The sequence below is a fragment of the Lontra canadensis genome, unplaced genomic scaffold, assembly GCF_010015895.1.
Source record: "Lontra canadensis isolate GAN:19392208 unplaced genomic scaffold, GSC_riverotter_1.0 scaffold43, whole genome shotgun sequence".
In the NCBI taxonomy this organism is placed as follows: domain Eukaryota; kingdom Metazoa; phylum Chordata; class Mammalia; order Carnivora; family Mustelidae; genus Lontra; species Lontra canadensis.
The window spans coordinates 16,138,011-16,163,521 of NW_022631037.1; the positions used below are offsets into that span (position 1 = coordinate 16,138,011).

The 25,511-nt window shown below is 51.6% G+C and overlaps 3 protein-coding genes across 5 annotated transcripts; all 3 read left to right on the top strand.

Moving 5' to 3' along the window:
• The first annotated feature begins 4,693 nt into the window (after nt 1-4,693).
• On the top strand, nt 4,694-11,561 carry PSME3 (proteasome activator subunit 3). Of its 2 annotated transcripts, none has more exons than XM_032871724.1 (11): nt 4,694-4,959; nt 5,654-5,686; nt 5,808-5,870; nt 6,079-6,183; nt 7,302-7,350; nt 7,902-8,014; nt 8,251-8,319; nt 8,469-8,536; nt 8,636-8,690; nt 8,815-8,901; nt 9,795-11,561. In XM_032871724.1, the coding sequence occupies exons 1-11, from the start codon at nt 4,918-4,920 to the stop codon at nt 9,873-9,875; spliced, it is 765 nt and encodes a 254-aa protein (XP_032727615.1). In that variant the 5' UTR covers nt 4,694-4,917; the 3' UTR covers nt 9,876-11,561. The 2 variants fall into 2 exon arrangements, with proteins under 2 accessions (XP_032727615.1, XP_032727614.1); XM_032871723.1 differs by lacking the exon at nt 4,694-4,959 and adding an exon at nt 5,428-5,551.
• A 144-nt stretch (nt 11,562-11,705) lies between these two features.
• On the top strand, nt 11,706-18,019 carry AOC2 (amine oxidase copper containing 2). Of its 2 annotated transcripts, XM_032871721.1 has the most exons (4): nt 11,706-14,550; nt 16,397-16,682; nt 16,921-17,050; nt 17,381-18,019. In XM_032871721.1, the coding sequence occupies exons 1-4, from the start codon at nt 12,963-12,965 to the stop codon at nt 17,645-17,647; spliced, it is 2,271 nt and encodes a 756-aa protein (XP_032727612.1). In that variant the 5' UTR covers nt 11,706-12,962; the 3' UTR covers nt 17,648-18,019. The 2 variants fall into 2 exon arrangements, with proteins under 2 accessions (XP_032727612.1, XP_032727613.1); XM_032871722.1 differs by lacking the exon at nt 17,381-18,019 and having other exon boundaries at nt 16,803-17,020.
• Nucleotides 18,020-18,576: 557 nt separating this feature from the next.
• On the top strand, nt 18,577-24,952 carry AOC3 (amine oxidase copper containing 3). Its single transcript, XM_032871726.1, is given in 5 exon segments — nt 18,577-20,313; nt 21,643-21,773; nt 21,775-21,929; nt 22,306-22,435; nt 23,221-24,952. Coding segments are annotated over 5 exon segments (2,292 nt in total). The 5' UTR covers nt 18,577-18,713; the 3' UTR covers nt 23,497-24,952.
• Nucleotides 24,953-25,511: the final 559 nt, after the last annotated feature.

The following is a 25,511-nucleotide window of genomic DNA, read 5'->3' on the forward strand; positions in this document are numbered from 1 at the left end:
ATCCCAGGACTCCAGGATCATGACCTGAGCCGAAGGCAGCTGCTTAACCAACTGAGCCACCCAGGCGCCCCAAATCTGCTTTTTTTCTTGGTGACTTATATTGTTTAGAAAGTTGTTTCCATGGGATAAATATTAAAATGAAATTTGAAATTTTTGAAGATTTTATTTATTTATTTGAGAGAGGGTGGGAGAGAGAGCACGAGCGCGGGAGAGCAGAGGGAGAGGGACAAGCAGATTCCCCACTGATCATGGAGCCTGAGATCGTGACCAGAGCTGAAATCAAGAGTTGGACACTAGGACAAGAAGTGAGGAGGTGGAGGGGCATCTGGGTAGCTCAGTTGGTTAAGCATCTGTCTTCCGTTCAGGTCATGGTCCCAGATCAACCCCCACATTGGGCTCCCTGCTCATCGGGCTCCCTGCTCCCACTCTTCCTTCACCCCTCTCCTCCCTGCTCGTGTTCTCTCTCTTTCTCTCTCTCTTTCAAAAAGATAAAATAAAATAAAATCTTCAAACAACAGCCACAAGTGAGGAGATGGAGAAAAGCATACTCATATAGGATGCATTATACAGGTCAAGCTAACAGGACCTGCTGATGAATTAGATGTGGCAAGAGGAAGGAAAGAGAGGAATCAAGGTTGACAGTTCAATGTTGGTTTGAACAACTAAGTGGATAGTTGTCTTTTACTGATATGGGAAAGGGCAGGAAAATAACAGGTGTATGGAAGAATCCAGAATCCTGGTTTGGCCTCATCATGTTTCAGATGTCTATTCGTTACCCAAATAGGAATGTCAAATAGACAATTGGAGCTCATGAAGTTGTCAGGACTGGAGATACAAATTTAGAACCATCTGCATACAGATGGTATTTATAGCTATGAACATGGGTGATACCTCTTAGGGAGAAAGTGTAAGAGGAGAATAATAAAGGATGTAGGACTAAGCCCTGGAGCATGCCACCATTAGGAAGTAAGCAGTGGAGGAAGACCCAGCAAAGGGAATAGGTCATCAGTGAGGTTGGAAGAATGTTGGAAGAACAGCTTGCCATATAAATGGTTAGGGGTGCCTGGCTGGCTAAGTCAGTTAAGTGTCCAACCCTTGATTTTGGCCTATGATTTTTGGTCATGATGGTAGGGTTCTGAGATTGAGCCCCATATCGGGTTCCAAGTTCAGTGGTGAGTCTGCTTGAGATTGTATCTCTCCCTCTCCCTCTGGCCCTTCCCCTGCTCACACACTCTCTAAATAAATAAATATAATCTTTAAAAAAAATTTGTTTTAAGTGGAGTGGTTAATGTGTACCACTCAGAAATGCAAGATGAAGAGAAGTAACCCCTGGTGCTATCAGTATGGCAACTGGTAACCTAACAAGAACTATCTCAGTGAGAACATGGGGTGGGAGAGACTGATTGGAGTGGACTGGAATGAATGGGAGATGAAGTAAAGTAAGAGACAATAATATCATTCAAGAAATCTTGGCATGGAGAAGAGCAGAGAAATGGAGTGATAACTACGGAGGAATCTGGGTCCATTTTTCTCAAGATGGGAGAAATCTATCATGTTTGGAAATGATCCAACAGAGAGGGATAAATGTGACATGGGGAAAAAATGGATAATCACAGGAGCAGAGACCTAGAGAAAGTGAAGCATATGGGACCCAATGCATGAAGAGTTGGCTTTTGATGGGAACAGGGTCTTTCCTTTAATGAAAGAGGAGGAAAGGCAGAAAGTACTTATGGGCTGGCAAACTTAGTGGGGAGAGGAAGTTCTCATTTGCTTCTGTCTTCTCAATGAAGAGTCAGCCAAAATAATAAATTGGATGTGGTGGGGGAGGAATTGTCGAGGACTAAGGAAATGAAAAAGCACGAAAGTTATTTGGAGTGTATGAGAGTACACTTGTCAGGGACAAGTAATAGGTTCTCTGCAGTGTTGTGCACCCATGTGGACATGAATTTAAAGTGGTACCAGTCATCAGTAATCACGTTTGATTTACAAGCACCAGAAATGAATAGAGTTTGGTAAATGAAGTGGCCCTCAACAATTGTTCACTGAATAAATAAATAAATGAGTGGAGTGTTATATAAAATGTTTGGACAGGGAAGGAGGAAGGAAAATGAAGAACGAATGTGTATCTGTCGTCTTACAATCTACCTAAAGATAAAACACAATTATTTGAAAACAAAGCCATATTTCAACAAACACAAACATACGAAGTTTTCAACTTAAAGTTATTAATTCTGAAAGAAATGCAGGGTAATCACATACTTAAGATAGGATGAAGTTAATTTGGGAAAGCATTTCTGAAGTTAACTTCCAGATCAGAGTTTACACTGATCTGTACACTAGGTACAAGTGTTAACAGAAAGCAGAGGTAAAATAGAGAAAACTAATAGACATTAATAAGGAAGACGGGTAATATGGGCTATGTTGCATATAGTCTTGAAGAAATGGAAACAGACCTGGACTTTGGAAGCAGCGATGATAATAATTATATAGTGTAAGGAGTAACCTCTTCATGCTAAGCACCAACAGGTAACTTAGTTGACAATAGCTGCTATTTTTCTGGTCCCTGCCTTGTGTCCACACACTGTGTTAGTTTTTTTTTACATATTTATGATTTCTAATATTCACAGTCCACAGAATTGCATATTATTTATTTATAATCAAGATTCCTTTTCACAGGTGAGGGAATTGAGACCCAGCATTTCAGTCATTTCCCAAAAATATCACAGAAAGGAGCTGAGGTAGGATTAACCCAGGTCTCTGATTCCAAAGGCCATAGTCAATGGCACTTACTTTATTTATTTTAAAGATTTTATTTATTTGACAGGCAGAGAGGCAGGCAGAGAGAGAGAGAGAGAGAGAGAGAGAGGGAGGAAGGGAAGCAGGCTCCCTGCTGAGCAGAGAGACCAATTCGGGGCTTGATCCCAGGACACTGGGATCATGATCTGAGCTGAAGGCAGAGGCCTTAACCCACTGAGCCACGCAGGCGCCCCAATGGCACTTTATTTAATTGTGTATTCCTGCCATTTCCCTTGTGCTTAGCACAGAGGCCTTCCCAGGATAAATGCTGAGCAGCAAGAATGACTCCAAAATGTAGATTAGACAACCTGCCTTCCTACTTAATTCAAAGGGGCGCCTGGGTGGCTCAGTGGGTTGAGCCTCTGCCTTCGGCTCAGGTCATGGTCTCAGGGTCCTGGGATCCACCCCTGCATTGGGCTCTCTGCTCATTGGGGAGCCTGCTTCCCCCCAACTCCTGCCTGCCTCTCTGCCTACTTGTGATCTCTGTCAAATAAATAAAATCTTAAAAAAATAAAATAAAATAGGCCCCTGGTGTTCTCTACCTCAGTCATTTCCTAACATTCATCAAATTTTGCAGTTATGTTGTCAGGTTATTTTCTGGTGTCTTTCGCCAGTATTAAGACCCAGGAGGCCAGAGAACTTGAGTCTTGCTTAACTTTTGACTTCCCTGAGATGTGCTTTTCTATTTTTTTTTTTTAAGATTTTATTTGTTTATTTTGAGAGAGTGAGCACAAGCAGGGGGAAGAGGCAGAGGCAGAGAGAGAAGCAGACTCCCCGCTAAGCAAGGAGCCTGATGCAGGACTCAACCCCAGCACCCTGGGATCATGACCCCAGCCGAAGGTAGAGGCTTAACCGGCTGAGCCACCCATGTGCCTGAGATGTGCTTTACAATACAGGAGTCACTGGCCACATGTGGAACCTCTGAATCGAGATCTACAATAAGTGTAAAATCCATACTCGATTTCAAAGACTTGGCTTGAGAAAAGAATGTGTAAGATCTCATCCATATTTTTATATTGATTACATATTGAAAAGATAATCTTTGGATAAACCGGGTTAAATTTATGATTAAAATTATTTTCACCTGTTTTGCCTTTTAACGTGACTACTAGATAATTTTTACTCACATAAGTGCCTCGCGTATTTCTAGTCTCTGGGACAATGCTGTTCCAGGGCCTAGTACAGGGTCCTGCCCCTATTTTATTGCGCGAAATAACCAATGTTAAGAGACCGAATGAATGGATGAATGAAGAGCTATGGTCTCTGCCTCTTATTAGGAAAATAGAATATGGCATTGTCCTGTAAGTCAGGAGATCTGGGTTCTGGTCCAGGTTTACTGGAAATATTATGCAGCCTTGGACAAGCAGTGCCCCACTCTGGGTGTCAATTTGCCCATCGGGCAGCTAATCTCTGAGGTCTCGAAGTGTATGAGAGTAAGTGGCGGAGAAAGGTGGGGAAGCCTGGTACAACAGGACTTGACTTCTGTTTGGCTCCAGCCTAACACTAGGGCTTCGGCCGACGGGAGGAGGCAGCAAAAATCACAGACTAGAAGCCCCGAGTCCCGCGCCGGGACCGCCGGCTTCCTCGGGCCGACGTCACTGGGGCGCGACGGCGTGGTCCTCCCATCCCCGAGGCGGCAGCGGTTCAGAAGGTTCCCCCCAGCGAGGGCGAGCGCCGAACTAATAGAAGGTCAAACAATATTCGAGTCTCTCTAATGCTCAGTTTTCAGCAAACCACCTTCTGCCACCCTCCTCCCACTTCACCCTTAACCGGCACAGGAAGCCAAGGGATACGAGTGCAGCCCCAAGCGTCCAGTGCTGTACCCTAGCGCGGCTGCGCAGGGCACGTGCGCTTCTCCGGGGTCCCGGCGATTGGCTGTGACGTAACTTCCGGCGTGAGCGGCGAAAGCCGGGAGGGCGAGCGAGAGAGAGAGCAGGCAGCAGGCAGCAGGCGGGCGGGCGGACGGCACGGAGGGAGGGAGCGAGCGAGCGAGCAGTGAGTGAGCCAGCGAGGGCGGCCGCGTCCCTAGAACAGCCGAGATTCTTCCCGTCCCTCTGATCCCCTCCCCGGAGCCCACAGCGCCTCCGGTCTCCTGTGGAGCGGACACGGCCCGGCCCGGCCATGGCCTCGTTGCTGAAGGTGGATCAGGAAGTGAAGCTCAAGGTAGCGGCACCGGTCCGGGCCTCCTAACCCCTCGCTTCGATCCCCAAGCAGTCTGACCGGCTTCCCACTCCCCATGGCGTCTTTGTCTCCCTGGGGACACCAGCTCTGAGCTTCCGCTCAGCTCAGCCCAGCCCCCCACTCCCGGAGGTGGCATCGGGGGAGAGGATAATATAGGGTGGCCTTCTGAACCGCGTCTGGTGGTGGAGAGCCCTGGTGAGACCTCCGCGGACACGTGGTGGACTCAGCACTTTAGGCCAGTGACAGCTGGAAGTCCCCCAGCTCAGCAACGTCCCCGCCTCCGGATGCTACTGCTACTCTCTCTGCCCCTACCCTTGGTGTCAGACCTGCTTGGTATCAAAGGCTAGGTCTGGATGGGGGCTTGGCACGTTTGTGAGCTCATATCTCCCCTGTCTACCTGCCTTTTGTTTGCTCTCAAATTCAGACAGCTTCAGACTCAGGGAGGGAGGGTGAGAGGGAAGACGGGTGCTACGCTCAAGCCCCGCTTCCCTCTCCTGAGATGGAGAAATGGATCCTCAAAAAGATAAAGTATTTACAGTCTGGGGGCCTCTCAGCTTCTCATTACAATTATAAGGTGAGGGGAAGACAGCTGGATTTGGGTTTTCCCATCCTGCCGGTACTCCTGTTGCCAGGTACTGACTTGCTGTTACTGAATTGCTTTCTTTGTTAATTTTAGGTTGATTCTTTCAGGGAGCGGATCACAAGTGAGGTGAGTGCAATAAATAGAAAAATAAGCGTTGGTTGATAGTCCGGAATTTCCCAGAGAAGAGATCTATAGAGAGAGAACTTTTCGCAGTTATTAATTGAAGTGCATTTTCCTTCATCTTTAGGCAGAAGACTTGGTGGCAAATTTTTTCCCAAAGAAGTTGTTAGAACTCGATAGTTTTTTGAAGGTGAGAGAGACCCTTTTCTTTTTTTCAAAATCCAACCCCCCCACCTTTTTTTTGGCTCTGGTCTTTCTGTCAAATGGGAGAAATCATGTGTTGATTCTACTTTGTTTTGTACAGTAAAACACTCTATTTTTTGCCCTTCAAATGAAATACTTCTTTGTTCATTTTGAAAAGACTAATGTTGTTTTGGGGGTGGGTGTCTCTCTTTCAGGAACCAATCCTAAACATCCATGACCTAACTCAGATCCACTCAGACATGAATCTCCCAGTCCCTGACCCCATTCTTCTCACCAATAGCCACGATGGACTGGACGGTGTGAGTGTCCTGCATTTTTCTTTGTATTCTGAAGCAGTAGTTCTATATTCTCTGTTCTCTACTTCCTAGTCAATTTGAACATGTACAGAGGAAATAGTGGGATTAGGATCTAGGAATGAGGGCTCTTACAGACATGCTGATTCCAGTATACCACTTCTAGACCCTGATTTTCATTTATAGCATGAAGTGTATAACCTGATGCTACTCTGTCCTAGAGTGAGTGCCACATAGGACTGATAGCTGCAGGTTCCCTCAGGTTGTCTGGTCTGTCCCTATGGCTCTAAGCAAGAGTTTTCTCACCTGTGTCAGTGTCTTATTTTTCTTTTTCTTTTAAAGATGTTATTTATTTATTTGACAGAGAGAGATACAGTGAGAGAAGGAGTGCAAGCTGGGGAGTGGGAGAGGGAAAAGCAGGCTTCCTGCCAAGCAGAGAGCCCGATGTGGGGCTCGATCCCAGGACCCTAGGATCATGACCTGAGCCGAAGGCAGACGCTTAACGACTGAGCCCCCCATGAGCCCCTGTGTCAGTGTCTTGAGTACTGTTACAGGATGAGCAGTTTTTGTTGTGTATTGGACTGTAGTCCCTGTCTTTGTTACATATCTTTAGCACCTAGTGCTTGTCAGTTACATGACCACATTTTATAATAACAGTGATAACACTGTATTGTTGTTTGAGTTACTGTCTCATTGATACAGCTTGCAATTCTGGAAAGCAGAAGCTGTCATAAGCAACTTTGTATCCCCAGCACCTAGTTCTATATCTGGCACATAACAGGTGCTAAGCACATGTTTGTTGATTGAATATTGTGCTTCTTTGTGGAACCAGAAGGTGTGTACCTATTCCCTTAATGATCCTCACCCTGCATTGACTGGTTCATTTTTCCTGTTGTTTATAGTATCCACCCCTCCCCCCAAGTGCTTAGTATGTCAGTTGAAAGGTTTATCTTCCCAACTAGAGTGTAAGTTGCTTTGTGGCAAGAATCTTTCCTTAAAGCCTTGTATGTGCTTAGAAAATTGTGTATAAATTAAAACAACCTATGGGGCAAAGTTACCCGAAGGGGAACTTGTGATGGGGATATGGGTGTCAAGAGCGGGCTAATTCCTGTCTCTATCCGTAGCCCACTTACAAGAAGCGAAGGTTGGATGAGTGTGAAGAGGCCTTCCAAGGTAAGAGCCAGCCCTACCCCACCTACTCCCTGGTTTGCAGCCCTGAGCAGGGGGACTGATCTGGCAGTCTCTGATCAGGAAATAAGATCAGACTTGATTTTCCAGAGTTCGCATTTCCACGTTCTCCAAACATGGTCATTATTTAGCACCCAAAACCTAATGTCCCAGTAAACAGGGAGGGCTTTGCTTAGTGCAGACTGCCAAGGGAGAGAGGTTGGAGGTGGCTGCACATTTCAGGTTTTTCACAGAAGACCAAGTTCCACATTATTTTCTCTTCAGTAATTGTTGGTACATTAAATCTTTAGAGCATATTTTCATTTCCTTGTTCTTCAGACTTCTGGCATACTTTAGACACTCATTTGTTAATCCATACATTTTCTTTTTTTGATTCTGTTGGTGGGGTCATGGTTTGTAGGTAGGATTGTGGCAGATAAACGGCAGAGGTCCTAGCATCTCATGGCTCTGGGGAAGGAGAGAGAAATGTGGGTGGTGGGGGTGTTAATGTCCTGCCCTCCACCGTAGTCATTTGACCTTCTTCATGTCCCTGCCAGGAACCAAGGTGTTCGTGATGCCCAATGGGATGCTAAAAAGCAACCAGCAGCTAGTGGACATTATTGAGAAAGTGAAACCTGAGATCCGGCTGCTGATTGAGAAATGCAACACGGTGAGGCAGGGGCTAGTTACCTATGGGCTGACCCCCAAAAGCCTGGCTTGAACTATGAAAAATGTTGGATGTGGGGCAGGAAGCGTGGAGATGATAGAGGAGTTAGCACGTGAAGTATCTTGGCTCCCTTGCTCCTGGCATCTGGTCCTAGCTAGCAGCATGGGCTGTATACTCCATGGCTTTGGCAGAAAAAGCAAAGGTCCTCATATGTACATATTGGTCCTCTTACCCTTCAGGTCAAAATGTGGGTACAGCTCTTGATTCCCAGGATAGAAGATGGGAACAACTTCGGGGTGTCCATTCAGGTAACGTGCTTGCATACAAACTGGAGAGGAAGGTTCAGAAGGCTTACTCTCCTTTTCAACCTGCTTTGTTTGTTTTTCCCTGGTCTGCTCTTTGGATGACATGGAAATGACTTGACCTCAACACCTGGGTTTTTGGTTTTTTTTTTTAGGAGGAGACAGTTGCAGAACTAAGAACTGTTGAGAGTGAAGCTGCATCTTATCTGGACCAGATATCTAGGTAGGGCTTCTTGGGCTTGGCCCAGGAATTGGGGGCTGGTGATGTGGCAAGCACCATCCAGGGTCTCCTGCAGCTTCCTCCTCTTCTCTCTCGTTTTAGATATTATATTACAAGAGCCAAATTGGTTTCTAAAATAGCTAAATATCCCCATGTGGTAAGTAAGGGTTTGGGGTCTGAGGGTGGATGTGGAAGGGAAAGGGAGGAGTGGCCATTTCCCGGCAAGAGCTGCCTATGGACAGGCTGGCCTCGAGAACTAGCCTTGTCCTCCCTCCTTTCAGGAGGACTATCGTCGCACCGTGACAGAGATTGATGAGAAAGAATATATCAGCCTTCGGCTCATCATATCAGAGCTAAGGAATCAGTATGTAAGTAGCCTTGGCCCCTGCCCACTGTCACCCTGGCTGTTTGTCCTGCCTCTCATTCTCTTGCCGCTCCCTGGGGTTTGAGATGGAGGATGGAGTGGGATAAAATGAAGAGGGTAAATTCTCATCAGCTGAGCGTTGAGAATTAGGAGCTCATTGAGAGTGTGTGGCTGGGGATCTCCCTTTCTGTCTGGATGGCAGGGAGTGCTGTGCAGTGTAGTTGTGAAGGTGTGGGCAGTGGAGTCAGACAGGCTTGGGTTCAGAGCCAATTCTTCCTGTAATCTGGCCTTGAGCAAGTTGTTGAACCTTAAGCCTCAGGTTTTTCATCTGTAAAATGGAACATCGTATCTATGGCATGAAGATGGGTTTTTTTTGTTTTGTTTTGTTTTTTACAGAGATGGTTTTTAAAAACGAGTGAAATAGGGGTGCTTGGGTAGTGCAGTTGGTTAAGCATCCAACTCGTGATTTCGGCTCAAGGAATGATCATGCGTAGTGGGACTGAGCCCTGCATCAGGCTCCACAATCAGCCCGGAGTCTGCTTGAGGTTCTCTCCCTCTGCCCCTCCCCTCACTCATGTGCATGCGTGCACTCTCTCTTAAATAAATAAATCTTTAAAAAAAAAAAAAAGTAAAATAACACGTTGAAAGACCCGGTACCAATTGTTGGTTATGATAGGTGCTCAGCAAATGTTAGTTGTTATTAGACGCCTGGGGCCTGGGAAGCTCCCAGGGATCCCTGATGTGCGGGGATAGAGAGCAAAGGCAGCCACTCTGGGCTGGGGTTCCAGTAAGTGAGATTGGGATTCTGCATATGATTGCTTGGGGCTTTGTGGGGGTATCTGGTTTCTTTGGGAGGTTGTGGTGGAACAAATTTGATTCCCTGGCCTCTTCTCCCAGGTCACTCTACATGACATGATCCTGAAAAATATCGAGAAGATCAAACGGCCCCGGAGCAGCAATGCAGAGACACTGTACTGAGGCCAGGGCCAGGGCCAGGGGACTCTGTGAGTCTGGCTCAAGACCGACATTGCCTTGGTTTGTTACATGACTATCGTGATGGGGAAACTGGCTGGAAATAGTAATCACACCTCTCTCTGTTTTTAGTTAGAGTCTAATGAAACTCTCATGTAGTTCTGTGACGTGTTTACCTCTTTTTTCAGGCCTCAGGAACTCTTCTATTTCCTTCCCTAATGCCCCACACCCGACATGTCCTAATTTCTGGAGAAGTCCAGCTTTGTGTGTGCAGGACGTTGGCACAAGAATACTTGTGTTTTCTCTCCCTGCCCTCGCCCTCCTGTGTCTTGAGCTTTGTGTCATTTTTTTTTTTTTTCCCCTTCTGTTGACTAGTTGATTAGAAGCTGAGGGAACTGGAAGGAAAGTGCTAGGTGTTGGGGGATGCTGTCCAGCTCCTCTCTGATGTAAGGTTAGTAAATGTCTCTTGCCACTGTGTGGGACATTGGATTCTCCCCCCAGTTTCCCTGATGATAACTTAGGGTCTCCCATCTGCATACATCCCACCTTGAACCTGATCATGACAAGAAACACCTTAGGCCTTCTGCCAAGTCCCTAGCTCCTTGAGATGTTTTTATAACTAGGATTTTCACATACATATATGTGTGTGATAGACACGTACATACAGACATGCACGCACATGCCTTCCTACTCCATCATCTGATTTCCCCATCCCATCGTCTGTTGTTTTCCTGTGTCCCGTCACCCCCATCCCATGAATTCTGTCACACACACATCATTCAGAAGCTGATAGTAGTCTTAGTCCTCACCTACCGGGGCCCATCATTCTGCTATTACATATATAGCCTCTCGCTGCCCAGAGGCTGATGAATTGGAGGAGAGAGGAGAATCAGAGGATTTGGGGGACGGCCCCTCCCTCTGTGACTCGGGTCTTTTGGGGCGTTATTGCAAAGGCTGGTCCTCTGACTCCTGGGTGCCTCTTCTAGGCCAGTTGTAAATCGGGGTGGGTTGTCTGCCGCTGTGAGGGCCAGATGCTGCTGCTTCTGCTGGGCTTTCCTGTGGGACAAATAGTTCTCTTATTTATAGTGTTGTGCTTCCAAGGAAAGCAGCACCTGCGTATATGTGTGTGTGTGTGTACATACCTGCGTGTATGCATTGTGTGTATGTGAAAATCCGCTGGGCAAGTCAAAACCACGGAAGAGTTGCCTCCTGTTCCTCAAATCTTCCCGAGCTCTCACTTGTTAAAGCTTTTCTCCTAACCCTCATCAAAGCCCCACTTTCATTCTGCCGCTACTGGAGGGTCCGTATCTGCGGTCAGCCTGCCAGTGACTCTCTCTGTGTCTGTTTCTGACTTTAATTCTTCCCCTGTCTTCCTCTTGCCTTCAACCCCAATCACATTTCCACCCAGCTGCATCATTTTTACTCCCGGTATGCTATAGAGAAGGAGTCAGGATGCTGTCTTCCCATGAATAGTACTCAGTAACAAACCAATTGCATTTTAGTTGGGCAGTGCCCCTACCTACCCTCCAGATCCCTTCCAGCTAAACCCCCCCCCTCCCCACCATGTGTTTCTCAGTTTCCCTTTTTGTTTGTTGGATTATTCTGCTGCCCCTTCTCACTCTATCACCCTTGGATCGTAATGTAAAATTCTTTTACCATGTCAAGAAATTATTAAAAATGCAGGTACTTTGACCTCTTTCTAAAGCTGCAGACCCTGGTGCGATGCTCTGGTGGCTAGGGACATGCCCACACTCAGGTGTGTGCCTGTGGGACCCCCCCACCTCCACGTACACCTCCAGCCACCCTATTGGGTGTTTTTATACCAGTTGAGCTGCCTCTTTTCTCTCAAATAATGGAAAGCCTGAGGCTTCTGCCTACCAAGAGGCAGGGGTGGGTCCTTCATTTGTGGTCAGTCTGAATTATGTGAAAGGTAGCTCTTCCCAAACCTAAGCTGCTTCTGTCTAACCTGCCCAGATGGCAGTGCCTTGCTCCCTCTGCCCGTTGATACCCAGGAACTGCCAGTAGAGGCTGCTCTAATTCCATGGCTGGGGGATCACCTGGTTTGAGGCACAGCCTACCAGCTCACTTTCTTGACCTTCGACGAATTCTCCCCACTGAATAGTGTCTTAAATTTCTTGAGGAGATGCCAGGGATTCCTGCTTTGGGTTTTCCAATGACTTGGGAGAGCCGTCTAGGATTCTAGCTTTCTCTGAAATAAAGCTTCCTCAACTTCAACCTTGCAGAGTAGCCTTTTGATACCCAGTGATCCCCTCACTGATTCTCTGCAAAAAGAGATTTAAGGTCTGAAACGGTGGAGGAACGTCTGCTGTATTCTGTTTCAGAGCTCGGTAGCGGTAGCTAACAATTTTTGAATGCCTCCCCTGTGTTGGGCTCTGTTAAATGCTTTATGTGAATAACCATATTTAATTTTCATGACTCGGGGTAGGTGACTCCTCCCTTATGGGTGAGGACAGTGAAATTCATGAGAAGTAACTCCTCTAGGTCCCACAGTGTAGTGATCTGACTGCTGAGCCCAGGTGCTCACCTTTCCTTTCCCTCTGATTAGCTAGAAGAGACCTGATACTTTAACCAAGCAAGGGCTTGGCCTCTGGCAGCCGGCCAAGCACTTACTGCCGAACTGGGCCGTGGGTTGGGGGAATATTGGCAGGTGGTGCCTGCGAGGAGGCAGGGAAATGGATAGTCTGGCGCCTGCCTGCAGCACACGGCACTTAACTGGGCGTCTGAGGTTTGCATTCTCCCTCAGACCTGTTCTGAGTGCAAGGTGGAGTTTAGAGTTAATCCACAGGGCCCTCTAGTCTGGTCTGAGTGACAGCCGTCAGGACTCCTGTCGGGCGGCCGCCAGGAGCCCAGGGGCAGGGGAGAGCCTATGCACGTGGAAGGAGTGCCTGGGGCCAAACCACGGAACAGAAAATTGGAACAGAATTATATAAATTAAGGTCAGAAATTTCCTGTCCAGCCCACAGGGTGGAGTTTTCTCCATCCCTATCCATCCTACTGAATATAAGCCCTGATTTGATGTTAGTGACTGGAAGGAGCCGCTGGTAGGACTCCCCTTAGCTCTCCGCATTCACCATGAATCTCAAGGTAGTCCTTGTATTCCTGGCACTGTCCCTTATTACCATCTTTGCCCTGGCCTATGTCTTGCTGACCAGCCAAGGTGGCTCCAGCCAGCCTCCCCGCTGCCCCTCCGTGTCCCCCAGTGCCCAGCCCTGGACACACCCCAGCCAGAGCCAGCTGTTTGCAGACCTGAGCCGAGACGAGCTGACAGCTGTGATGAGCTTCCTGACCCAGCAGCTAGGGCCAGGCCTGGTGGATGCAGCCCAGGCCCGCCCCTCGGACAACTGCATCTTCTCGGTGGAGCTGCACCTGCCCCCCAAGGCCGCCGCCCTGGCCCACCTGGACAGGGGGAGCCCCCCACCTGCCCGGGAGGCACTGGCCATCGTCTTCTTTGGCGGACAGCCCCAGCCCAACGTGAGTGAGCTGGTGGTGGGGCCGCTGCCACGGCCCTCCTACCTGCGGGATGTGACGGTGGAGCGTCACGGGGGCCCCCTCCCCTACCACCGCCGCCCCATGTTGGGAGCTGAGTTTGCCCAGATGTGGAAGCATCTGAAGGAGGTGGAGCTACCCAAGGCCCCAGGCCTTCTGGCTTCTGTCTTAAACTACAATGGCTCCACTTTGGCACCTCTACATGCCACCCCCAGTGGCTTGCGCTCAGGGGACCGTGCTACCTGGATAGCCCTCTACCATAACATCTCAGGTGTTGGGATTTTCCTTCACCCGGTGGGGCTGGAGCTGCTGCTGGACCACAGGGCCCTGGACCCTGCCCGCTGGGCTGTCCAACGGGTCTTCTACCTTGGGCGCTACTATGCAGACTTGGGACAGTTGGAATGGGAGTTTAAGGCTGGCCACCTGGAAGTGGTTAGGGTTCCTCTCCCCCTGCCAAATGGGGCTTCATCCTTGAAGTCCCGGACCTCCCCAGGTCCTCTCCCCCCTCTTCAGTTCTCACCCCAGGGCTCCCAGTACAGCGTGCAGGGGAACCTGGTGGCATCCTCCCTCTGGACATTTACCTTTGGTCATGGGGTGTTCAGTGGCATGAGGATTTTTGATATTCGGTTCAAGGGCGAGCGAGTGGCCTACGAAGTCAGTGTCCAGGAGTGTGTATCCGTCTATGGTGCCGATTCACCCAAGACAATGATGACCAGATACTTGGATAGCAGCTATGGACTTGGCCGTCACAGCCGGGGCTTGGTTCGGGGCGTCGACTGCCCCTATCAGTCTACGATGGTGGACATCCACATATTAGTGGGCACAGGGACAGTCCAGCTGCTCCCAGGGGCTGTGTGTGTATTTGAGGAGGCACAAGGACTACCCCTTCGGAGGCACCACAATCACCTCGAGAGTCATTTCTATGGTGGTTTGGCTGGCTCGGCCCTTGTAGTCAGGTCTGTGTCATCTGTAGGCAACTATGACTACATTTGGGACTTTGTACTGCACCCAAATGGGGCGCTGGAAGGGCGGGTTCATGCCACAGGCTATATCAACACGGCTTTCCTGAGTGGGGGTGAGGAGAGCCTCCTCTTCGGAAACCGTGTGGGGGATCGAGTGCTGGGGGCAGTGCACACGCATGCCTTCCACTTCAAGCTGGACCTGGATGTGGCAGGTGAGTGCTCGGGTGAGGACTGAGACGCGGGGTGGAGCAGAGGGAAGGGAGACCCCCAGATGGAGCCAGAAGCAGCAGAGGGGGACAGGCCGGCACGACAACATACTGTGGTAACAGCAGGGGCTGATTGGAGTGTATTCGGCTGCAGTCAGCCTGAAATCCTGGGCGTGCTGGGTATCTACCCTCCACCTTGCAGGGGTGGTTGTGAAACTTGGCTTAAATACAATGGCCAGGCCTGGCGGCCTTCGTCTTGATTGCCTCTGCGGCTAGTGAATTTGCCCCGGCAATTGGGGCTGGATTTGGGGCTCTTGAATTTTCTTCCTGATTCTGGGGGACAGTGGAGGAGGGGAAAGCAGGGGCCTGAGCAGAGGTAGGAAGCAGCCTAAGGAGGTTTTCAGCGTAAAGTTGTTCCTGGGGTATGGGGGTGGGGGGTGCTAGTGAGGGTTGCTTCACAGGATTTCATAAAACAGGACATAGGATGGTGGCCCCACCGTCCTCCTGGGGAGGGTCATCCCACCCCTGCCAGCACATGTCCTCACCGCTGGACCTCCGGTGACACAGCAGGCATGCAATAGGCTTGCTGCAAGTGTAGAAAGGGATTTCTCAAGTGGGGCTCAAAGCAGAGAGAGGACTTCCTGCTCCTGACGGATTTTCGTCAAGAACAAAATAATGAATTTAATCAAATCATGGACTACTAGACCCAGAACGAAAAATAGAAATCTACCAGACCCTCGCCAAGCTGAGGAGCGTGCGGGGAGAAGGGGTAAGAAGTAGCTGCCCAAGTATAATGCTCTGTAACCGCGCATCTTTCTTGTTAAACGGTTTCTTACCCTCTAGACCATAAAGATGCGGTTTGGGGTTGGAGGAGAACTAAGAAAATAGAATGACCAAATGAACCTATTACCTAGATTATTTTTTTACATATTTGGAATAGGACTTGGATTTGAAGTTTCTCTTCAGCACTTTTGGCATTAAAGAACCTTGTCTCAGGCAGTGAAGTTGAGTCACAGGTCCTGGATCCCTGGAGTGTGGAGCTCAAGGGACAGGCAGCGGAAGTGCTGGCCTCAGTAGGGTGTGCTCTGTAGGGTGCTGGGTGCCTTCACCATCAGTCCTGTTTAAAGACACTGACACCTCAAACCTGCAGAGCATCACCAAGTGCCAAGTGGGGAAGATGGGTGTACGTTACAAGTGCAATCGAGTTCTAGGGAATTTTCAGACAATATAAGATCTAAATCTACTCCCGGGAAAAAAACAACAAAACATCGAAGTGGTCCCCACCTTGTGGAGATGGAAAGCAAAGTTTCAGAGCTGGGACGAAGATGCAGGGCACTCTGGAGGGAGACTGGGTTTTTCCAGCCAGCCTCTCCAAGACAAATCTCTCTTTCATGGTTCCAAGAATGTAACTAGCCACCTGCGTGTGCTTTTCCACTTGCAGAGCTCAGCCACAGAACAGCTTTTCTTATGTCCGCTGTAGAGATCGAGAGAAAGAAGTAAAGAATCGGCCCAATGTCTACCGGCTAGACCAGTGCTAACAGAGCTCTGCAGTGATGGATATTTTCCATCTGCGTTGTCTGATGTGTTGGCCACTAGTCCCATGTGGCCAGTGTGACTGAGAAACTTGAGTTCTCAAATGGAACTAGCTACTTGTGACTGGTCATAGCCGTATTGAACGGGGCGAGGTTCAAAGAGGATGGGCTAGCGCTCGAATCCAGGCCTTCTGGCTCCCAGCACAGTGCTTTCTGACGAGCTCCGCCACCCTTTGTCAGGCCAGCGCAGTGGGCATCGTGGGGGAGGACAAGGGACTCTCTCACCTGGTGTGGAACTCCTCTCCCCCCTCCCCTGGCAGGGCTGAAAAACTGGGTGGTAGCTGAAGATGTGGTGTTTAAACCTGTGGCAGCCCCTTGGAGTCCAGAGCACCACCTGCAGCGGCCACAGCTCACCCGGCAGGTCCTCGGAAGGGAGGACCTCACAGCTTTTTCCTTGGGAGAGCCCCTTCCCCGCTACCTTTATCTGGCTGGCAACCAGACTAATGCCTGGGGTCACCAGCGCGGGTACCGGATCCAGATCCACAGCCCCCTCGGCCTACACATGCCCCTGGAGAGCGACATGGAGAGGGCCCTCAGCTGGGGGAGGTGAGGAGGGTTCCGGGCACTGGGTGGTAGGGAAGGACTGGTCCTCTTCCCCGATCCCAGCTCTTGAAGACCCCAACTCACTGCCCTTGGTTTACCATTCACCCTTGTGCCTCCCCTCAGCTCCAAGTAGATATGGGATGGGAAATGCTCTCCCACAGAACCTGGTCCAAAGGACTTCGAGGCCGAGAATGGCCCCTGACATTTCCTGACACCACCTTCCTTCAACATTCCTGGTCAGATACCAGCTCGTGGTGACCCGGAGGAAGGAGGAGGAGTCACAGAGCAGCAGCATCTATTACCAGAATGACATCTGGACCCCTACTATGGCCTTTGCTGACTTCATCAACAATGAAACCCTCTTAGGAGAGGTTGGTAGCCCTAGAGGCAGAGGAGAAGGGCAACTGAAGCCTGACATCTTGGCTGCTCAGCCCCTGACCATAGGTTGGAGGGAATGGTAGGTTTCCAGTTCTCCGATTCAGGGGCCAATGCAGGTCATCCCTTGTGAGGTGAGATTAGTCCAGGGGACAGTGAACACCCTATGGAGCTTCTCACAAGGTCACCCCACCTGCTGTGTGGACCTGGGGCTGGGTGGAGGCGGAAGTGAGGCTGAGGCTAGAGGTTGGGGATTGTGGCTGAGGAGGGGTGGGTCTCTGGGTTTTGCCTCCCCAGAGTCTTTCAGCCTCTCCCTCTTCCCGCAGGACCTGGTGGCTTGGGTTACAGCCAGCTTCCTGCATATCCCCCATGCTGAGGATGTCCCCAATACAGTGACTCTAGGAAACAGAGTTGGCTTCTTGCTCCGACCCTATAACTTCTTTGATGAAGATCCCTCCATCTTCTCCCCTGGCAGCGTCTACTTTGAGAAAGGCCAGGATGCTGGGCTCTGCAGTGTCAACCCCGTGGCCTGCATCCCCAACCTGGCAGCCTGTGTCCCGGACCTGCCCCCTTTCTTTTACCAGGACTTGTAGCCCCAAGGGTGTAGTGGGACATGGAGGGGAGTTGCTGAGACATTTGTACCTTTCTCTGTTCCCACTTCCTGCTCCCTTGACTCCTACCCTCTTAACATTCATTAGGAAAGAGTCTCCCACACTGAACCCCTATATATCCCTTCTGTTAATTCTTATTTCCAGTTCCTCTTGTTTAAATGATGGATGTATACAAAAGATATGATTATTAAGAAATTCAAGTGAAACACCACAAATTCTACCACTCAGAAATAGCTAGTGTTCACATCTGGTGAACATCATACCAGACATTTCTTTATGCATGTGCATTGGAATGGAAGAATAGGTAGAATTTTGTAAAAATAGATGGTGTGTGTGATTTATAATAAAAGGTATTACAAGATTTTTTTTTTATTGCTTGTGTTTCTTCTATTTGACGTTGGAAGTATCTAGAATCCCCCGGAGAATATAAGGACTCTGGCCAAGGAAATTAGCAAGGGAAGAAGAGAGGGCAAGAGGGACAGACCAGGCCAAGGAATGCTGCTTGGGAAGCTGTGGGGCTGGGGGTGGGGGTTTCCTTGGAAGCAGAACAATAGTTCCAAGTTACAGGAAAGGGAACATCTGGCCCTGGAAGGTGGGGGTTGGAGGAAGAAGCCAGGGTGAGGGGAACAAGGGGCTGCTCTGCGCAGACCCAGCTCCTTACCAGTGCTGCTTTTCCAAGCTCAACTGGTCAGTTGCATTATTTTTAAACCCCGCTCTCCTGCTGCCTCCCCCAGCTCTCCCCAGTTCCAACCCTGACCCAGAGAGCTGAGTCTGATTTGCAGCCTGGAAGACAAAGCCATGTAAGGTCTGTGGAAATCACTGCCGTCCTGTTTCAGGCCCGCCCCGCAAGCCTGGCCTGCCCCGCCCCCTCCCCAGCCTTCCCAAGTCCTTCCCACCCTCCCCACCCTCAGTATCCTGAGCGGCTGAACACTGGGAACCTCAGCCAGAGTCCAAGAGCCCCCCACCCCCCGCCTCCCCTCCATATAGGATAAGAGAGATCTCACTCTGCTGACCTGAGAACACACGTCTCTACTCTGGTTCACGGACAATGAACCAGAAGACCACTCTGGTGCTCCTCGCTCTAGCCGTCATCACCATTTTTGCCTTGGTGTGTGTCCTACTAGCCGGCAGGGGAGGAGATGGGGGTGAACCCGGCCAAACTCCTCACTGTCCCTCCGTGTCCCCCAGTGCCCAGCCCTGGACACACCCCAGCCAGAGCCAGCTGTTTGCAGACCTGAGCCGAGACGAGCTGACAGCTGTGATGAGCTTCCTGACCCAGCAGCTAGGGCCAGACCTGGTGGATGCAGCCCAGGCCCGCCCCTCGGACAACTGCATCTTCTCGGTGGAGCTGCACCTGCCCCCCAAGGCCGCCGCCCTGGCCCACCTGGACAGGGGGAGCCCCCCACCTGCCCGGGAGGCACTGGCCATCGTCTTCTTCGGTGGACAGCCTCAGCCCAACGTGAGTGAGCTGGTGGTGGGGCCGCTGCCACGGCCCTCCTACGTGCGGGATGTGACGGTGGAGCGTTACGGGGGCCCCCTGCCCTACCACCGCCGCCCCGTGTTGCTCCGAGAGTACCTGGACATAGACCGGCTGATCTTCGACAGAGAGCTGCCCCAGGCTGCCGGCCTCCTCCACCACTGCTGCTTCTACCAACGCCAAGGACAGAACCTGGTGACGATGACCACGGCTCCCCGAGGTCTACAGTCAGGGGACCGGGCCACCTGGTTTGGTCTCTACTACAACATCTCGGGGGCTGGCTTTTTCCTGCACCCCGTGGGGTTGGAGTTGCTGGTAGACCACAAGGCTCTGGACCCTGCCCGCTGGACCATCCAGAAGGTGTTCTTTCAAGGTCGCTACTATGAGAGTTTGGCCCAGCTGGAGGACCAGTTTGAGGCTGGCCTGGTGAACGTGGTGCTGGTCCCAGACAATGGCACAGGTGGGTCCTGGTCCCTCAAGCCCCAGGGGCCCCCCAGTCCACCGCCTCCTCTGCAGTTCTATCCCCAGGGCCCCCGCTTCGGTGTCCAGGGGAGTCGAGTGACCTCTTCATTGTGGACTTTCTCCTTTGGCCTTGGAGTTTTCAGTGGCCCCAGGATCTTTGACATTCGCTTCCAGGGAGAACGACTAGCTTATGAGATCAGCCTCCAGGAGGCCTTGGCTGTCTATGGTGGAAATTCCCCGGCAGCAATGCTGACCCGCTATATGGACGGCGGCTTTGGCATGGGCAAGTACTCCACTCCCCTGACCCGGGGGGTAGATTGCCCCTATGGGGCCGCCTACGTGGACTGGCACCTCCTTCTGGAATCACACATCCCCAAGACAATACGTGATGCCATTTGCGTATTTGAACAGAACCAGGGCCTCCCCCTGAGGCGACATCACTCAAATTTCTACTCCCACTATTTTGGGGGCCTTGCAGAGACAGTGCTGGTGGTCAGATCTGTGTCGACCATGCTCAACTATGACTACGTATGGGATATGGTCTTCCACCCCAATGGGGCCATAGAGGTCCGACTCCACGCCACCGGCTACATCAGCTCAACCTTCCTCTTTGGTGCCGCCCGAAGGTACGGGAACCAGGTTGGGGAGCACACGCTGGGCACGGTCCACACCCACAGCGCCCACTTCAAGGTGGATCTGGATGTAGGAGGTAAGACATCGCTGGGGAAGCAAGGATTCCTGAAAAGGTATCTCTTTGCTTTGGGGTTTGTGGACGTTATCCAGGAAAGGACGAGTTGAGCGGGAAGGTTGGCTGCTGCATTTTCTTTTGCTCCCAGCTCACTGGCTGGGTACAGAGCTGCCACCCTCCCCCCACGTGACCTCATCAGAAAATCTTGAGAAATGGCAAAGCTCAGGGAGGAGGAAGGATCTGGGCTCACAAGATCCCCTTTGCCCTCGTCCCTCCCTTGTTCTCACAGAGGCCCCACTTCAGGGAGGTGGCCATGTTTTGTAGTTCATTCCTCTGTGTCTGGCCTGTGGCGCCGAGGTTTTGGAGGACTTGTTTGCCTCTTGCCAAGTCCCTGGCACACGCACACTGGTCATATAGCCCCAGGTTATACGTTTCCTCTGGGAGTGAGCCCCCCTCTTTCTGGGTACCATACCCTTAAATGCAAGGTGGTAGAGTGGGTGCTGTGGAATGTTCCTATAGCTCCCAGGGTTGGTGGTCACACAGAGAGACACATGATGTCTTGGAGTCCGTCTCCTCACTTTGAGTCCACCACCCATTTTATTCTGGCCTGTCTGAGATTAGTCAAAGCCTTGCTGGGCCAGCCTTCTCTCTGCCCCTTCCACTCTTCTCTCTCTCAGATCCAGGGGCCACCTGCCCGCCCCTGCCAGCTTGCTGCCCCGTCTGGCTCCATCTTTCCCAGAAGGCCCTTCCCCTCCGAGTGCAGCTCCAGCCTGCCCTTCAGCTCCCCCACGCCCCCCACCCCAGTGTGGCCTTAGCCAGGCCCACACCCTTCCCTGTCCCCAGAGCGCCACAGGTCAGTCAGGCTTCCAGCTTTTGCTCCTGTGTCGCCCCCTCCTAGAACGCCAAGCTGGGTCATCTTTCAAGCCTGAAAGGCACCCAGGAAGGCCCCCTTTTCCTGCCTGCGCCTGTATTCCTGTGACCTTGGACCTTGAATGTGCTCCTCTCACACTGGCCGCCTTTCAGGGCTTTACCTTCCACAGCCTCCGTGAGAGCCAGAGGAAGGGGATGGGATTTCACTCCCCTGTGCCTCCCAGGGCTGAGCCTGGTCCTCTCCAGTGTGAAGGGTTAGTGAATTAGTCCCTGAAGAAATACTTTATAGGTCAACAGCTTTGGCTGAAAGACCGGAGGTATCCTCAGGAGGAGGAGGGAAGCAGGGTCACACTCCATCCTGGGTTTCTCCTTGGCCCCACTCTGAGGTGGTGAGTGGCGGGGAGGGGACAGAGTCCAGAGGCAACAGGGCAGCTGCATGACTGGCCCTCCCTCCCCCCCACCTCCATCCCTCCCCTGCAGGACTGGAGAACTGGGTCTGGGCTGAGGACATGACCTATGTCCCCACGGCAGTCCCCTGGAGCCCCGAGCACCAGGTGCAGAGGCTGCAGGTGACCCGGAAGCTGCTGGAGACCGAGGAGCAGGCCTCCTTCCCCCCTGGGAGGCGTCCCGCCCCGCTACGTGTACCTGGCCAGCAACCACAGCAACAAGTGGGGTCACCTGCGGGGCTACCGCGTCCAGGTGCTCAGCTTTGCAGGGGAGCCGCTGCCCCAGAACAGCTCCTTGGAGAGAGCCTTCAGCTGGGGGAGGTGAGTGATGGGGTGACAGAGAGAAGCTCGGGGAGGAATGAGAGGGAAGGGCGTGTTGGGAGCTCGGTTCAAACTGTACTGGAGCAGAGGTGAGAGCTGCGTTAGGGTTTCCCAGTTATCGAAACGCCAGGTGAAGGCCTGGGCGGGAGAACCCTTCCCCATTCTGGGTGTGGGGAGAGGCTGTCCTGTGAGATGGCCAGGGGATGAACAGAAGGGTGTGGAAAGAGGTTGGCCCACCCATCCCGGGGGGGCACCAGAGTCATTGTGTGAATGAGACGGGAAGCCCGGGGTCCATGCACTCAGCCCCCTTCCATCATCATAATCAGGCAGCAGGACGGGGTTAGTGACCGTGGAGGCCTGACCAGTGCCTCCCTAGGTACCAGCTGGCCGTGACCCAGCGGAAGGAAAAGGAGCACAGCAGCACCAGCATCTACAATCAGAACGACCCTTGGGCCCCCACCGTGGAGTTTGCTGACTTCATCAACAATGAGACCATTGCTGGAGAGGTCAGCTCACCCTAGAAGGGTCCTGGGAGGGAGACCAGGGCACAGAGATGAACCCCACCTCCTCTGTAGTTCCCCGAAACCATCTGGCCTCCCAAGGCCTAGAGCTGACTCCTGCCTTCCCACATCTTTACCTCCTGAGGGAGACTTCCCAAGCTGGGAGCTCGTTTGCTGAGACACTGGCTGAGGCCCCAGGGTTCGAGGAGGGCTGAAAGGCGAGCTCTCTTGTGTCTAACCCTTTTCTCGTTTCTGACTTGACCTCTGAGGGATTCATTTATGAATGTCAGCCTTTTCTGCCTCTTAAACCCTGATCTCCCTACTCCGTCCTCATCTCAGTCATAGATGGGGTGGGGGAGAGTGAGGGACAGGTGAGCTGAAATCGCCTGTGGGTGTCCTCCCTCTGGGGTGGGTGAGCCGGGCGGCGCTGTGATGAGAGATGTCCGAGATAGAGGGCCTGGGTTGGGACAGGGAGGAGGGGTTTCTCCCAATATGAAATTGACCAGGCTTTGACTCCTAGGCAGGTAGGAAAAACTGCTTAAAGACTTAAGATCCTTTCTCAGCTCAGGTCTTGATCTCAGCATTGTGAGTTCAAGACCCACACTGGGTTCCGCTGTTGGGCTCCACGCTGGGTGTGGCGCCTTCTTTAAAAAAAAAAAAAAAAAGACTTAAGATCCTTTTGAGGGAAACTGGGCTAGTGAGCTATATCCTCACATCCACGGCTGCTGTAGGAGGCAGGCCTGTCCTTCATGAAGCCAGGCCTCAGGATCCTCTTTCTTCTCCTCTGCCAGGACCTGGTGGCCTGGGTGACAGCTGGTTTCCTGCACATCCCACACGCGGAAGACGTTCCCAACACGGTGACTGTGGGGAACGGTGTGGGCTTCTTCCTCCGACCCTACAACTTCTTTGACCAGGACCCCTCCTTCGAGTCTGCGGACTCTGTCTATTTCCGGGAGGACCAGGACGCTGGGGCCTGCGAGATCAACCCCCTGGCTTGCCTTCCCCAGGCTGCTGCCTGTGCCCCAGACCTCCCCACCTTCTCCCACGGGGGCTTCTCTCACAACTAAGGGGTCCCCGGGATGGGGAGTGTGCCAGGGACCCTAGGGCCAGGCTGTGGGGAGAGGAGCAGTGGGTGCTGGGCCAGGGGGCCTGATGCCCTCTTTTCCTTCCTTCCACCTGGAAGCTCCCCGCCTCCCCTTCCCCTCAGGCCCCCTCTCTATGGCCCTCCCTGACACCCCCTCCCTGCTGGGAGCATCCTGAGCCTGTGATGCCTGGCACTGGGGGAGGGGCAGAGATGCAACTGGGCTTTGTTGACCCCAGACCTGCTGGGTTCCTGTCCTAGAGAGAAGAATGGCCAGCTGATGCCTGGACGGATGGCCAAGCTTTTCCCAGAAGACTCCTGGTTTTTTTTGCTTTCTGGTTTTCCCAAATCTTTTTAATCCATCTCCGAGCCTCCTCGCTTCCTCCCTTGGGGGGTGAGGATGGTGTTGTTGCACTGGGAATAGTGTCCTAGAAACCCTGGGATAGTTCCCTTGAAGCCCCAGGGCAGGGTTCCTGCCAGGCCGACACCTCCACGGATGAGCTAGAAGGGGTTCCTTAGCCCACATTCCTCTTATCCAAGTCCTCCTCGCCCTCTCCCTTCCCCCACCTACTGCCTCCTCTTCCTGTTCCTACTTGTTCTTATAGCCTGGGATTTGTCTCCCATCCCTCAGAGGACGTTCCTCTGTCACAATGCTCCCTTAGTCTTTATTTCTAATGTAGGTCTCTTCTCCTGGCTCTCTGCCCATGGAAGTCTCAAAATGCAAAGGACATCTAGTTTCAGAGGACAGCCCCTGTCTGTCCCCCTGTGTCTGTCACAACTGGAGGTAGAGTGGACCCCACCCCTGTCCCGGAGCAGGCTGTCCATCATGGAAGTTCTCTCCGCCCCCTTTGTATTCACCTGCTTTGCACCCTCTGGCAAAAGGAGGGCCACACAGCAGCAGCTCAAGTGAGCCCTTGAGGCGGATGTGTGGGTACTGGGGTAATGAGCAGTGGTCATTCATGCCAGGGGTGTGAATGAGCCCATGTACTCCGCAGCAGCAGACCCTGATGACAGGTGGGCGCCAAGGGTGGGAAGCAGTGAGACCTTGGAACTCCAAGAGCCACCACTTGTAGCCATGCCAAGGAAATGGGGAGTGGCTCCCATCATGGCGTCCCTCAGGGACCCTGGGTGAGGGGCGGGTGTGCCCAAAGTGAGAGATTGCAAACCAGAGAAACATCCTTTCCCAGAGGACTGATTAACTAAATTGCCTCATGGTCTTACAACACAGTGCTGTGCAGCTCTAACAAGAAGGCTCTCTCTGTGTATACTAATAGGGAGTGATGTTCCAGTGAAACAGCAAGGCACGGAAGTGTGGGTGGCGCACTTCTCCCTTGTGTGGTAGAAAGGAGGAAACTATAAATACATATTTACATATATATGCATATTCAGAAGAAACCAGTGATAACTGTTGTTTTTGGGGGAAGGGAACTGGGAAGCAGGGATGGGGGAGGGAGGAGACAACACTCTATACCCTTTTGTATATTTTGAATTTTGAGCCATGTGACTGTATTGCCTGTTCAAAATAAATTAAAAAACGGGCCCAAACAGGACCCGACTTTGTTTGTTTGTTTCTTTGTTTATTATTGACAAGTCTTTTAGGAAGGGGTGAAGGTAGGGGTGAGGTAAAGGGAATGAGGATATGGACCCAGGGACTCAGTTTGGTCAAGTTTTTGAGACCCAGAGAAACGGATGCAGCCTCTGGTAACTTCCTTACCCTCTCTCCTACCCCTGTCCATCCCTGAAGACAATGTTAAGCCCCTGTTGTGCTCTCTAGCTCCCTGTCTCCATCTCTGTCTCTCTCTCATTTCCTCTCTGTGTCTCTTAAAATAAGGGACAACAGGGAGTAATGGAGAGAGGTGACTTCTGCCTTCTGGGAGTCTGGGCCAGGTCAGGAGGTGAAGTGTTAGAAAAGGACTTGGGATTCCACTCAGCTCCTGACCAGAAGGAGGTCCTACGTAGGTCACAGAAGTTTCTGCTCCCTTCTGAGCTGCTCCAAGCCCA

Excerpts from the sequence above, each read along its gene's own strand:
- PSME3 (XM_032871723.1), top strand. The coding sequence starts at position 5,477 with ATGGAGAAATGGATCCTCAAAAAGATAAAGTATTTACAGTCTGGGGGC. Across the intron at positions 5,871-6,078 it reads AACTCGATAGTTTTTTGAAG|GAACCAATCCTAAACATCCA; the intron begins GTGAGAGAGACC and ends TCTCTCTTTCAG. Across the intron at positions 8,902-9,794 it reads CAGAGCTAAGGAATCAGTAT|GTCACTCTACATGACATGAT; the intron begins GTAAGTAGCCTT and ends CTCTTCTCCCAG.
- AOC2 (XM_032871721.1), top strand. The coding sequence starts at position 12,963 with ATGAATCTCAAGGTAGTCCTTGTATTCCTGGCACTGTCCCTTATTACC. Across the intron at positions 14,551-16,396 it reads GCTGGACCTGGATGTGGCAG|GGCTGAAAAACTGGGTGGTA; the intron begins GTGAGTGCTCGG and ends CTCCCCTGGCAG. Across the intron at positions 17,051-17,380 it reads ATGAAACCCTCTTAGGAGAG|GACCTGGTGGCTTGGGTTAC; the intron begins GTTGGTAGCCCT and ends CTCTTCCCGCAG.